This window comes from Diabrotica virgifera, chromosome 3 (assembly GCF_917563875.1).
Source record: "Diabrotica virgifera virgifera chromosome 3, PGI_DIABVI_V3a".
NCBI classification, from domain to species: Eukaryota; Metazoa; Arthropoda; class Insecta; order Coleoptera; family Chrysomelidae; genus Diabrotica; species Diabrotica virgifera.
The window spans coordinates 93727442-93742861 of record NC_065445.1 but is presented as its reverse complement, the minus strand read 5'-3'; the positions used below and the strand labels follow the sequence as shown (position 1 = coordinate 93742861).

The window sequence follows — 15420 nt, the reverse complement described above, 5'->3', positions numbered from 1 at the left end:
TTACAACATTTAAGGATGAACATAGATGTTATTCATATTCATTCATATTTTTCATCCACCAAATCAATTAAAATTGTTGGCATTCGAATATTTAAATTAATATGTATGGAAATTGGATTAAGACAAACTTCCCTTATACAGGGTGTTTCTAAATAAAAATGACAAACTTTAAGGGGTAATTCTACATGAAAATATAATGACAGTTTGCTCTATAAACATATGTCCGCAAATACTTCGTTTCTGAGATAAGGGGTGTAAAAATTGTTCTTACAAACTGACAATTTATTTATTGCTCTAAAACCCGTAAAGATATGCCAATGAAATTTGGTGGGTTATAAGAGGTAGTTATTGTGCATTTTTTGACATACAATTAAGAATTTTATATTAATCATTTGCTTGCATATGGGTAATGGTCTGAAATTTTTTAAAGAATCAAATTGCACACCATTCAAGGCTAACACTAAGACATAAATATAATACATTTTCATAAAAAAGTTTGAAACCGGTTTGGAGTAATATTAAGAAATTTAGATTTATTTTGTAATTTTAACACCCCGTAATTTTTTTCTGGATGTTCTTTTGCATATAGAGAAGGGAGGCCAAATTGACTTATGCAAGTGTATGTACAGAGGTGTAGAGATATGAACAAGGATGTCTGCAAATGCTTTGTGGATTACTCAAAGGCCTTTGACAATGCAAGACATGATATGACCAACTAATTGAAATTCTCCAAAACAGGAATTGATGATAAGGAAACAGAATTGTGACAAGTCCGTACTGGAATCATACAGCCAGGATAAAAGTTGGCAATTTGTTCACAGAGCATTGAGACCAGAAAAGATGTGTGGCAGGGATGTGTTTTTCCCCTCTCCTTTTTAATAGTCATCCTGAACTAATTTTTAAAACAGCACTGAATGAAACAAATGTAGGTATAAAAATCAATGGGGAAGTGACAAAAAATATCTGATATGCATACGATACTTGCCGCAGTACTTGACGATACGGTACTTGTCAGCAGTATTGATAAACTTTATTTATTTATTTATTCACGGGCAAGCCCTATTCAGATATAAATGTTACAGTGTTATAAATTATCATAATATAACATAACAATGTGGTTTGAGAAAAATAATTCTATGAGTAGTACAGTTACAAAAAAAAAATAAGATAACATATCGTTAGATTAGAATGACAGGGTTCCAACTAACAAAATCGCATATTTGGAGTTATTAGTGTGAAAAGGTTCCAACTGATCTTGTTTATCTTTTGATCTGACAACAGCGCTGTCTAACAACGTAATTCTGACTTATTACAATGCCAAGGTTCCATCTGTGAACATAAATAAAACAAAACTAGAATGACATGGTTTCAGGTGACACATGAAACCTTGTCACTCAACCAATAATTAAGATTTGCATGTATTCGTTTGACAATGTTCCAACTGCAACAGCTGTTCATGTTCACTGTCTAGTATTGAGGTTATGTTTTCATTGTTGTTTATAACAATGACGGAACTAAATGAGTTGGGACGACTTATTACTGAGTTATTAAGTGAGGATGAAGAATTAGAGGACTCGGGTGATTCTTACTCCCCATCATCAGAAAGTTTAAGCGATGAAAATGAAGAAATTACTGACAGGTAAGCTAACCTCTATTTTTTATTGTTGAAACCTTTACTTCGTGGAATCTAGTCATTTTTTTTAAATCAAAGTACAAATAACGTTAAAAATTCCATAATTTATTATTTAAATCCACATGTTTCAAAACATTAAAGTTTTATCGCTTTAGTTTAGTTTTTTTAAATAGCCTACTTTTCAAAAGTTCTATTGCACATAATCAATTTTTAAACTTCCATTTGGAGAGTAAATAGACTTATGGTATTTCAAATGATTCATTTGAGGTTTTTAAACTAGTATATAGTCATAGTCATACTATTTTAGCAGCTAATTCTAGTGGTATTTTGCAGGCGACCCAGAAATAAAGCCAAGAAGCGTGTTCCTGCAGATATTTCAACAACGGCAACCAAATCAAAACCAGCGTTGATGCCCATTGATCTCCCATCAACTTCAACCGCTGGCGCTCACCAAACTACTTCAAATGATGAGGTCCATTTGCCTATAAATCCGGTTGGGGAAGAAGTTATTATTGATCAGGTAACAAACACTAAACCTCCTCCTGTTAAGAGAAGAAAAAGGGATGTTTCTTCTTGGAAAAGCCAGAAACGTTATATCAGCCATCAAAAAGGGGAATCTTATGTGAGTCGTAGAGGAGTTGTAGAGCCCGCTAAAGAAGTTAAAAGTTTGAAGGACTGTTTAAATGACTGTAAATTCAAATGTGGGGTATCTATTAGTGAAAATGAAAGACAAGCTTTGTTTAAGGCGTTTTATGGCATGAATCAGAATGGAAAACATCAATATCTTGGGTACAACCACAAAATATCAGTCAGAAAGACCTAAAGATAGGAACAGAGAATCATACGAAAAATTCACTTTTAGGTACTTCTTTGATGTTGGTAACCAAAAGGTACAAGTCTGCAAAAAATTTTGCTTAGGAACGCTAAGCATCTCACAAAAACCTGTCTATACGGTTCATAATAACAAAGATGAGGTCACCAATACACCCAAGCCGGACGGTAGGGGCAAAAGTGCCCAAAGTTCAAGACGCCTCAATGAAGAAATAAAAAAAACTGTGAGAAATCACATAAAATCTTTTCCCAATGTTGAGTCTCATTACTGTAGGGCCACAACACAAAGAAAGTATCTGGATTCAAACCTCAATTTAGCTAAAATGTACAAACTTTACACAGATAAGTGTAGGGAGGAAAATGTTGTGCCTGTTAAGCTAAGTATGTATCGACGTATTTCATCCTCTAAAGTATTAAATTTTCAGTTGGTCCCATTCATCCAAGTTTCAGTTTTAGAATTCGCACAATCCCTGCATTTGATCTCATTCAAAACCTCTTTTTTGGAAGAGAATGCAGTGACCGTATCTTGAGGTTTGTTGTATTGGCATCCAAGAAAGGAAGAGTGACACAAAAAAGCACGCAAAGACAAGCCGAAGAAAACGCACCAATCTAGAAATTGATAAAACCCAAACACCTAGTGAACTCCAAGGCAACACTCTCGGCGAAAAAAATAAAGGATATCAAGTCAATGTTACAGTTTATGCCCTTGCAAGACACAGCGTTCTACACCACATTATTAAAACTGTGAAAATGTTGACATAGGTCAAAAACACTTACTGTACCTTTCTTTAAAATAAAGTCATAGTAATTGAAATTTATACCAGTGTAATTATTTCAGAATCCTACTAACTATACCTATGGATCAGACTAAATAAATCATTTACTTTGGTATGAGAAGGTTCCACCTACCACATAGAACCTTGTCACACATAAAATGTCAAGTTTAAAAAGTGACAAGGTTCCAACTGTAAACAAAAAAAAATTGTAAATTTCTTACTAAGGAGCATTTTTTTCTTTTTTACCAGCCAAAACCTTGTTATGTATATAACTAAGAAGTGTGTACACAAAAATCAAACAATATATCAAAAACACTTGTGTGGTGTCAAGGTTAAACTTTGGGGACTGTTTTCTCAAAACTAGGTTGTGGTTAGTTGGAACCCTGTCATTCTAGCCTAACGATATAGGTCAGTACAATTACAAGCAATAAATCAATTCAGACATGTTCCAAGGTATAACGGTTTTGAGTTATCTAATACATACAGGTCATGTAACACTAATCACAATACAAAAGCTCTGGCCGAAAGTAATAAAAAGTTAAGAAGTTAGGGAAGAAATATGATTTTTAAAGCGGGAAACTGATATATTAAAAATTTCGAGGTTATTTAATGAGTTAGCTAATCGAAGAGTTCTAGGAATAAATGTGTTGTAGTGCAGCCGATATGTGAAACAATTATGCATTTAATGATAGAATTATATAATTTTGACCACATATACTGCACATATAAAAGTTCAAATTTAGATATGAGGCCATCTCAGATTTTGCCTTTTACAAAAATGGCGGGCATTTAAAATGGCGATTATACATACCGACTCATCCAGCGAAGACTATACTAACTCATTTTTTTAAGTTTTCGAATAAAGCAAGATAAAGTTTTGATTCATGCAAAAAATCAGGGGTTCTTATTTACTAAATTGTTTTTATATTTATCCATTGTGTTTGCCGTATTGTTCCACTTGTGCTTTTGAACATGTCAATTTTTTTTCTTTATATGGTTTTTGAATGAGTTAGTACAGTATTCGCTTGAAAAAATCGGGAAAATCCTGGATAGTACATCCTGGATACTTATTTATACTTATAAAATGCACCTTCTATTCACATGTATTATTTTTAATAATAGAAATTTATACGCTGTACAACTTTTATAACGTAAACAAAGTTGTTCATGTAGGCGTACTTTACTTAACCTTAAAATGCGAAAACTATACTAACTCACGAGACAACGACGTTTCCGTTCAGAATGCCGAGGAAGACTATACTAACTTTGAGATAGGATAGTTTTCGTTGGATAATGTAAAGATATAGAAGTTAGTACAGTATCAAAGTGCAAAATTGGTTGCCTAAACGTGAACAAATTAACTTAGAACTTTGTTCGTTGAAAGGCATCACGGTTATCTAATTTTTCAGGGGTGTAACTCAAAAACGCCAAAAATTGAGTTAGTACAGTCTTCGTTGGACGAGTCGATATGTGACTAATAGCACGATAACTTTTGAACCAAACGTCTGATTTCAACCAAATTTGGTATATAGGTTCTTTTTTTGATGTATAAGATAGGGCTATTGAACCAAAGGAATCGGTTTACTAGAATTTGTGTTTTTCCTGGTTTTTTAAGTAAAAATATGTTGTCTGTTTTTCAATTCTTTCACCCTGTATGTATTAATTTTTCAAAAAGGTAATACCGCCATTGAAAAGAGCGGAAATATTTTGAACTTTTTAGTTATGTTAATTACAATTTAATAAATGCATAAAGTATATTCACATGTACATATGTGCGGCAGATTCGTGCAAATATTATAAGAATTGTGCATTTAATGATAAAAGTATATAATTTGGAAGACATATACTACAAATATAAAGGTTTAAATTTAGATATGAGGCCGTCTCAGATTTTGCCTTTTACAAAAATGGCGGGCATTCAAAATGTGACTAAAAGCACAATAACTTTTGAATGAAAAGTCCGATTTCAACCAAATTTGGTATCTAGGTTCTTTTTTTGATGAGTAAGATCAAAGTCTTGAACCGGAAGAAGGGGTTTACCAGAAGTTGTGTTTCTGTTGGTTTTTTATATAAAAATATGTTGTTTTTTTTCAATTCTTTCACGCTGTATATATTAATTTTTAAAAAAGGTAATACCGCCATTGAAATGAGTGTAAAAATATTTTTTAGGAATATTTTGAACTTTTTAGTTATGTTAATTACCATTTATAAATGCATAACGTATCTTCACATGTACATGTACCTATATGCGGCAGATTCGTGCAAATATTTTAAGAATATCCGCCATTTTTGTAAAAATTTTGTTCTGAAGCTATTTTTTTGTGGCATTTTTACAATTTTTACAAATAAAAATCATTTTTTAATAATATTGTGGCTTATTTCCCATTATAAATAGTTAAAATTTTTGTAAAAGGCAAAATCTGAGATGGCCTCATATCTAAATTTGAACCTTTATATGTGTAGTATTAGTGGCCCAAATTATTTGCTTCTATTGTACCCTCGGAGATCCGTTAAATGCACAAGTGTAATAATTCTTATAATATTTGCACAAATCTGCCGCTCATAGCTACATGTGAAGATACGTTATGCACATAACTAAAAAGTTCAAAATATTTCCTAAAAAATATCTTTACGCTCTTTTCAACGCCGGTATTACTTTTTTGAAAAATTAATATATACAGGGTGAAAGAATTGAAAAAATAAAACAACATATTTTTACATAAAAAATCAGGAAAAGCACAACTTCTGGTAAACCGATTCTTCCGGTTCAAGATCTCGATCTTATGCATAAAAAAGAACCTATATGTCAAATTTGGTTGAAATCGAACTTTTCGTTCAAAAGTTATCGTGCTATTAGTCACATATGTATAGTCGCCATTTTGAATGCCCGCCATTTTTGCAACAGACAAAATCTGAGATGGCCTCATATCTAAATTTGAACCTTTGTATGTGTAACATATTTGGTCCAAATTACATGCTTATACCATTAATCGCACAATAATAATTCTTATACTATTTGCACGAATCTACCACACATAGGTACATGCGAAGATAAGTTATGCATTTATTAAATGGTAATTAACATAACTAAAAAGTTCAAAATATTTCCTAAAAAATATTTTTACACTCTTTTTATTTCCAGTATTATCTTTTTGAAAAATTAATATATACAGGGTGAAATAATTGAAAAAAAAAACAATATTTTTACGTAAAAAATCATAAAAAACACAACTTCTGGTAAACCGTTTCTTTCGATTCAAGATCTCGATCTTACACGTCAAAAAAAGAACCTAGATACCAAATTTGGTTGAAATCGGGAGTTTTCATTCAAAAGTTATTGTGCTTTTAGTCACATATTTTAGTCGACATTTTGAATGCCCGCCATTTTTGTAAAAGGCAAAATCTGAGACGGCCTCATATCTAAATTTGAACCTTTATATTTGTAGTATATGTCTTCCAAATTATATCGATACATCAGTATCAGAGTGCACCAACTCAAAAAACATAGTTTTTCACAAATCAGCTTTAACTTATTTTTTCTGGGAGCAAATATTTTTAATCTGTTGTAAATGGTCCATTTGTTTTTCAAATGGAACAAAATTTTGGAATTAGATGTTTATTTTATGGTTCTTTTAGATGATAATTTTTGATTAATTTTTTTTAAAGAATTTAGATTTTTTTTTGAGTTGGTGCACTATGAAACTGTTGACACATAATTTTTTAACAGTTAGTGCATTTTGTATAGGGTATTTGTATGGAAATCAAATAAAATTATTTAAGTATTTTTTTTTCTTATAATAGCATTGTTGTTTCCTTATTATGAAAAAATATAATAAAATCAAAATAATTCTGAATTGTCACTTTCTTCAGCAGCGGCAGAAGTTGGTAAGTTCTGGAATTCTTCATAAGCCATGCTCGTTCTGTTTTATCGAATATTTATGACGTTATAATTTTCGTCCAAAATCAGACTTCTTTTACATTATTTTGTGTGGCTGGTTTTTCTCAACTCTTAGATTCTCTCCATTTTATTTTGTCTCCGGCTTCATTTATATAAAAATTTTCCCAATTTTTTGTAAATTTTTACTTTATATACTTCGGCAATTTCTTCTGTATCGTACCAGGCCGTCCAGTTTTATTCTTCTCTTCTTCTTCTTTTTGTATAGATATGACTCTGTCTGTTTTTTCAATGTGCCTCTAGTAAGTTGTCGTTTTCTATCGTTTTCGTGGTCTTCCCACTGATCGTCTTCTTATTGGAGAACCGTCTCTCGCTGTCCTGACTACTATATTTGTTGTCATTCGGCTTATGTGGTCATTCCATTCTATTCTTCTGTTTCTTACCCAGTTATTAATGTTATCCACCTTGCATCTCCGTCGTATATCTGCACTTCTAGCTCTGTCCCATATAGAGTCTTACCATCGATTTTTCGAAGGGTTTTCATCTCCGCTATTTCGAGCAATCTTTTGTCCTCTCTGTGTCGGGCACTGTCGGGTAGTGTTTCTGCCGCGTATGTGATTATTGGTCTGATGACTGTTTTGTAAATTCTGCCTTTCATTTCTTTTCCGATATTTTTATAGGAAGTTTTCTTAGCCATGCTAATTATTATCGGTACCATTTGCGATAAAATATAGAGCAGCAATATAAAATCAAGCAAGCAAAGAACTTTTTTTGTTTTGGCCCAGGCAATTATCGGAGTAAAATATGTGCTCATATTGAGGTCGCATGGTTCTTTAGATAATTTCAAAGACACGTACTTATTTCATTAACACCTCTGCTTGCGATACGTTCGTGCCACAAAAAACTATAGCTATGTTTGTGAGAAATATCAAATATAGTGAAGTTGTAACATGATAGGCGTCTCATGTAAAAAGAAAATCACTCCGATCTTCATTTGGTAGTGATAATACAACTTGGAGATGAAAGCAACAAACTACAGTACTGTCATCTTCCTTTGAATCCTTGATATCCAACTCCTTCTCTAACCGGATCTAATTTTTTGTCTCTAATGTGTGCATCATACTTAAGTTGTTGTAATACTTTTTACAACGCTGGTCTTTTTTGGCTGAAAAAAGGCCATATTAAATTCCCTGTTGAAAATCTTGGTGTAATAATGGAGTTTTACGGGAATTTTCAGTTCTCATCTACATTTTTCTTGGTACAGTCTGTACACGGTGGCTAAGTTTAGAGATTTAATTTTTCTTGCTCCTCAATAATGAGAACCATTTACTGGAAAAGATTTGATGTGGGACCTCACGAATTCTTTTTCATCATCTAGCACCCTTGGTCGCCCAGCATTTTTTTTCCTCCGCGATTCTCATGCTGCACAGACACTAGCTCTGTTTTTTTTTTCAATTGCTGTGCATGCTTTTTCATTATTATCCTATTCGAAATGTTTAAAGTATTCATAAAGAAAACTTTACATACTCTAATTTTTTCATTTCTCATCTCAAAATAATAAGCTATATTTTCGCTTCTATGACTCCCTTCTTTCTTATATTTATATTTTGGCTTAACCGGCATTACATTGTTAACTATATAATCTCGCTGCCTATTTAAATCACCAAGACTCCAGTAGTAACTTGACAGTTCTTCTCGTTCTGTATCACTAAATTGTTTCGAACATTTAATTTAGTAACGGTCAGTGCAAGCAGCTTTCACAGACCATTTTGAGTTAGTAGCTGACAACAGTTATACCGATCAAGTTTCATTATGCACTAACTCAAAGTGATGCGGTATGAAACTAGGACGTTGTAAAAAAATATTCGATTTTGCATGTTGACAAGTCAAAATTTTTACAATGGGGTTGGAATTTTGAGATGGTGTAATTTGAAACTGATAAATAAACATATTTTAACCATTTCCTCATACTTATCTCAATATTGAAAAATTTTGAGTTGGTGCAGTCTGATAATGATGTATCGATATGCTTCTATCATTAAATGCACAATTCTTATAATATTTGCACGAATCTGCCGCACTATTGTAAGAATAATTGAATCTATGAAAAGAAACAAAAGGTTTGCACCTGCTTAGTCGAACGACTGGGGACAAATAGAGATATTTTGTAGAGAAGCTCGGGGCAGTTACACAGCCCGTTGATAATTTTAAATAAAAGTATTAAGTCTCTTTGTTTTCTGCGTACCTCAAGAGGAGGTAAGTTCAGTATGCGCTCTAATGCAGAATAGTCGTAGTATACATGCATCTTAGTGGCAGTATATCTCAGAAAATTATGTTGGACAGCCCCAAGTTTCAGTTTATGAGTAAAGTAATAGGGGGACCAAATTGTGGAACAGTAATCAAAATGAGATCTAACCAGGGAGAAATAAAGGGATTTAATAGCTGAGATGTTAGTAAAGTCTCTGGTAGTTCTCTTTATAAAGCCAAGCATCTTCATAGACTTCTGTGTTGTACTGGAAATGTGTGATTTATAGCTAAGGGTGGAGTCAAGGATCACACCTAGATCCTTAGTTTCAGAGGCAGAATGTAAGGTCAGATTATTTATGCTATATTCGAAGATGATTGGATGATGAGTTCGATGAAAATGAAGAATATGGCATTTGGATGCATTCAAACACATACCATTTTGCATACACAGTTAGATAGGCGATCAATATCACCTTGTAGACTTAGTGAATCAGCCTCACATGTGATTATTTTAAAACATTTTAAATCATCAGCGAATAACAAAGTTTCACTTACTTGGAAACAGGGTATTAGATCATTGATAAATATATTAAACAACAGAGGTCCCAAGTGTGATCCTTGTGGTACACCTGAGGTAACAGAGATGGTATGAGAATAGTAATGATTAACCCTGACAATTTGCAATCTTTGCGTAAGATAGCTCTTGAGCCACTTCAACATAAGGCCATCAACTCAGTATAAATAAAGTTTATGAATCAATAGCTCATGATTAACTTTGTCGAAAGCTTTAGAAAAGTCAGTATACACAGAGTCAACTTGTAAACCCCTCTCAAGAGCATCTGTCAAAAAATCAACATATGTTATGAGACCCAATTCTGCTGATTTTTTGGATGTAAATCCAAATTGTTGGGCCCCTATAATTGGCGAGCAGTCATAACTTAAATAATCGGAAATAATGCTCTCAAAACTTTAGGAATAGCACTAAGAATAGAAATGGGACGATAGTTACCTAATGTTGTTCTGAAGCTATTTTCTTGTGGCATTTTTACAATTTTAACTATTTATAATGGGAAATAAGCCACAATATTATTAAAAAATGATTTTTATTAACGTTTCGACGCCCAAATTTTTCGACAACGGCACTCGATTTGGGCGTCGAAACGTTAATAAAAATCATTTTTTAATAATATTGTGGCTTATTTCCCATTATAAATAGTTAAGATAGTTACCTATCCTATATCCGATTTTCGACCTGATTTATATATTGGAGTGACAGAGTTTTTTTAGTATTCTGGAAATTCCCCTGTTAATAGAGACTTATTAAATATATAAAAAAGTGGGCGCGATAGAATTAAGCTGAATGTTTTAAGGAAAGTAGGGGGAATTCCATCAGGACCAGGACCTTTGTTGGTATTAAGTTCAGACAGTTTTTCGTAGATTTTTGAAATTTCAATGTGATAATTGGACACATTAACCACAGGTGAAACTTCAGCATATTATGGACAGGGCACAAAGAGCAAGTGAAGAAAGTGGACTTAACCTCAAGATAAATAAAACAGAGTGGATGCTGGTGAGCAAAACTCAAAAACCTGGCAGACAATTGAAAATAAAAAACCAATAAATTCAACACGTAGGCTCATATGTATACCTTGGAACAGTGTCAACTCGAAATGGGATCAAACAACCGGAATATGATCTAGAGTTGAAAAGGCCAGAGCAACATTTAACAACGTTAGAAATATATTCACCCATTGCTACATGGACGGTTCAGAATACAAGTGAACCAAGTCCACTTTTGTATTTTTTGGGGTAATGACATGAAATTTGTTCCAGTAGAAGTTATTTGGGGCCAATAAAAGCAAAGTAAATGTCTAAGTTACTCCTCGATTTTCTTAAATATGGAATATATTCTTTTAAAAATTTTAACAGGTAATTTTGTTATGAAGCTTTAACTTTAAACTTCTGTAACTCAAATTTAGCTAAAGTGGACTTGGTTCACTTGTATTCTGAACCCTTGACATATCTCTCCCACTAAAAATATGGCTGACAAAATGCTATGTATTTCCAGTCTTGCTGTATGGCGCAGAGGCCTACACAATAACAGAAACATTAATGAAAAAACTAGAGGCATTTGAAATATGGTTGTACAAAGGTATCCTCAAAATATTCTGGATGACCCACACAACCAATATAGAGATATTGCGCCGAATGGGAAAACAAAAAGAAATCTCTTTCACAATTAAGAAACGGAAACTTGAATACCTTGGTCATATTATGAAACGAGAAGTATTGTATACTTCAACTGATAATACAGGAAATAGAGAGCAATTGTGGTCCCGGAAGAAGAAGACATTCATGGCTTGAAAACTTACTTACGCCAATAATTTGGACTAACATCGAACGAGTTAACAAAATTAAAATTGTTATGATGATAGTCAACCTCCGCAACGGACAAGACATATGGAGAAGAAAAATCTTCTTGTGACACCCTGTATATTTTACCTGCAGTTACTTGATAATGGAAGGTCCATTCATTATTATTGAAATATTTGAATATTTTTGTTGTTATTTTAACTACTTTGTTAATTTACTATGTTATTTTAAATTTTTAGGTATTTTTTAGATGTATTACTTTTGTTTTAAATGCTTATATAATAAGGACAGTTGGCCAGGAAATCCTGGGTATTATGAATGTGAGACTGCTTCTCCTGGAATCGACTATTTTGTTTTTATCAAAAGAGCCCATTTTAAAAGCCTGTCTAACTAATACTAGTTCAAGAAATTGGGCACAGGTTATCAATCAAATTTGGTTATCGTAAGTTATATTTTATTTATTTTTGTATAAGCTTGTTCAATTGAAACATATCTTTGGTCAGGTTAGCCTTGGAAACAATTATTATTGTAATCATTCAACTGACATTCTGAAATGTTTATTTATTTATCAACTGGCAATCACCCAATAGGGATGTTCACAAAAAATTAAAAAGTCATTTCAAACATGTAAAACGATTAAGAAACACCCTAGGAATAATTGTCCAAAATTTCAACAAAATTTTTAATAATCAAGTACGTAAAAAACTGCGCACATTCAAATACACTTCGTAAATAAGTATACAAAACTAGTCGTCGATCAAAGACGTTACGACTGCTGACGTCACAGACCGTAGTCTCGCTACAGGGTACCGTTTTTCTAGCCTCCAAGAAAATCAACATTATGAACTCATTTATCTTAAAAAATATACATTTTTAAGCAGTTTTATGATTGTTACGTTTTTATATACCTTGTAATCTATTGAATTTAACTATATTTAAAAATTAGTGAACATCCCTATTAAAATACATTATACAGTAGACTTCCTCTATAACGAAAACTGAAATGGCGGACTAATTACCTCGTTATAAGTGGATCTCGTTATATCAGACAACAATAATATTGTACATACCACCAGCACTGAAATGTTTTGATGCCTCTTACGTAGTTTATTAGGTGTAGATGGTCGATCTCAAATTCTCAACAATGAAATTTGGCCATCGTAAATTGTAAATTTCCTACGATTCAATATCGGTCGAGAGATAAACAAGAAGAAAGAAGTTTATTACCGGCGCGGCGGTGGAATTTATTACAGCACTGGTCTCAATAAGCACACAGATGTTGGGCATTCCTGTATACAACAGGCAGTTATGCTATTTATTTATGGCAATCACCACGCCAAAAACAGGTAAAGAAACATATCCTTCGATTTTATTTTTCCTCGTTATAACCAAATACGCCTCGTTATAGAGAGAGTCTAGTGTACATTATTAATAAATCACAGGAGATTTTTAACCTAACCTACATTAAATTTAAAAATTTTAATCATACAAACTAGGAACATTAAATAATAAACATTAACAAAAAATGTACAAAACACAAGGACATCAAGCTATCACACACAGTTTTTAAGCTGAGCTTTAAATTCTTTTGGAAAACTATAGCAATCTAAACTTTGGGAATATTGATTAGCAAACCTTGGTGTTCTAGACATGAAGGAGTTGTGTCCATAGCTTGTGCGATGGGGTCTAATGTAAAAGAGTTGATTTAGCCTCGTTTGTCTACTGGGAACATGGAGGCTAATTTTCTCCAATAGTTGAGGACCAAAATTATTGGAGTGCAGTATACTCTAATGTAAAAGAGTTGATTTAGCCTCGTTTGTCTACTAGGAACATGGAGGCTAATTTTCTCCAATAGTTGAGGACCAAAATTATTGGATTGCAGTATACTCTAATGTAAAAGAGTTAATTTAGCCTCGTTTGTCTACTGGTAACATGGAGGCTAATTTTCTCCAATAGTTGAGGACCAAAATTATTGGAGTGCAGTATACTATAAAACATTGTGAGATCCTTATGCATGAGTCGGATTTGGAGAGAAGTTATGTTGAGAGACTTTTCCATATTTGAATAGTTAATTTCATCAACCCTCTGGTTTTGTTTAAATGCAGCAAATCTTAAGAACTTGTGTTGAACTCTCTCAATAGCTTGAATATGTTAGGTATGTTTGTACATGTCACACTGATCAGTTCCTATTATTTGTATTTGACTACTATTTTAAGTATAGTGACTTCAAAATGGCGTTTGTTGTTAACAATCCGTCCATGTCATGTTGCTGAAGAAGTGAAAAAATCTACAACGAAAATAAGAGTGATCACGCTGTAGTTCCGATTTATCAGTCTATGTTTTTCACATCTTTGGGCCACTGAAAATGGCATCATTAAACGGTAATCGTTTTCAAATGGATGAAGAAATACAAAATGCCGTTAAAGAATTTTTCCACCTACAGTCACAAAAATTCTTTAAACATGGTGGAACAATGGAATACAGTGAAACCTCCGTTAACCGAAATAATTGGGGGAAGGCCGTTTCGGATAACAAGAATTTCGGTTAAAAATATCATTTGTTTTTTGTATTATTCTTATATCAAATTACATGGTATTGGAGAGATATAGCTTCAAAACATCTTGATAAAAAAAACACAAGAAAATAGCAAATTTCTTTAAAAAACACTCTAACATGTTCATTTTCCTTAATTTTATTGCTTTTTTTAAATTCACTTTTTATTGACGAACTTTTTGTAACTGTCAGCCATTTCGGTTAAGCGATGTTTCGGTTAAAAGGGTTTCGGTTAACGGAGGTTTTACTGTATGTTAATTGTAGATATGTTTTCTGTTAAATTTTTTCTGGATTAAAGATATGTTTCAATTGAACAAGTCTAATATTTTTATATACGTCTGGCACAATTGGTGTTTGTTTTTAGAGTTCCATTATCTGTTTTTATTAACATATTGTTGGTGTATGTGTGGATATATGTATTAACACCTATAGAAGACAAATATCTACATCAATATATACTCGGTTGCTATGCTGTCGCATTATCTTGTATAGTTGAGCAAATGTCACAAGTTGTAGTTCTTGTCTCCCAGAACTTCTGTTTTGTCAGATTAAAGGTAAGCGTAGTTTGCTGTAAATAGTTGTTGATTTATATTTTACTGTTTTGTAAATATGCTCCAGTTTTAACTAGATAACCAAATAATATACAGGGTGTTTCATTGGGAAACGAAAATACTTGTTTTACAAAAACTTTTTTGTAAAACCTTGTAATTTTTGAGATATTTATGAAAAACCGCTTTAAAACATGCATTTTTTCAAGAAAAATTAAAATATTTGGTCTTTAATATCTTAAAAAATATTCAGTTATTTTAATACATAACTTGATACATATAATAACATATTTTAATAACATAACATAACATAGCATATTTTACTTAGAATTTGTCCCTTTATCGATTTATGGGGTTATTTGGTAATGGTTATGGGGTTATATTTGGTCTTTAATATCTCAAAAAATATTCAGTTATTTTAATACATAACTTGATACATATAATAACATATTTTAATAACATAACATAACATAGCATATTTTACTTAGAATTTGTCCCTTTATCGATTTATGGGGTTATTTTTAATAGCATAATTTTCACCCCCGACAAGGGGGTGCGATTTTA

At 32.4% G+C, this 15420-nt stretch overlaps 2 protein-coding genes across 2 annotated transcripts in view; both read left to right on the top strand.

The window, feature by feature from the left end:
* LOC126881936 (protein RFT1 homolog) overlaps positions 1–15420 on the top strand; it is a 71252-nt gene that overhangs the window by 217 nt on the left and 55615 nt on the right. Inside the window, exons 2-3 of the mRNA XM_050646672.1 lie at positions 11995–12197; positions 14673–14862. Of these exons, the coding sequence (XP_050502629.1) occupies positions 11995–12197; positions 14673–14862 (393 nt within the window). The remainder of the gene's footprint in view (positions 1–11994; positions 12198–14672; positions 14863–15420) is intronic.
* LOC126881937 (uncharacterized) lies at positions 5–3641 on the top strand. Its single transcript, XM_050646673.1, has 2 exons — positions 5–1639; positions 1967–3641. The coding sequence occupies exons 1-2, from the start codon at positions 1482–1484 to the stop codon at positions 2454–2456; spliced, it is 648 nt and encodes a 215-aa protein (XP_050502630.1). The 5' UTR covers positions 5–1481; the 3' UTR covers positions 2457–3641.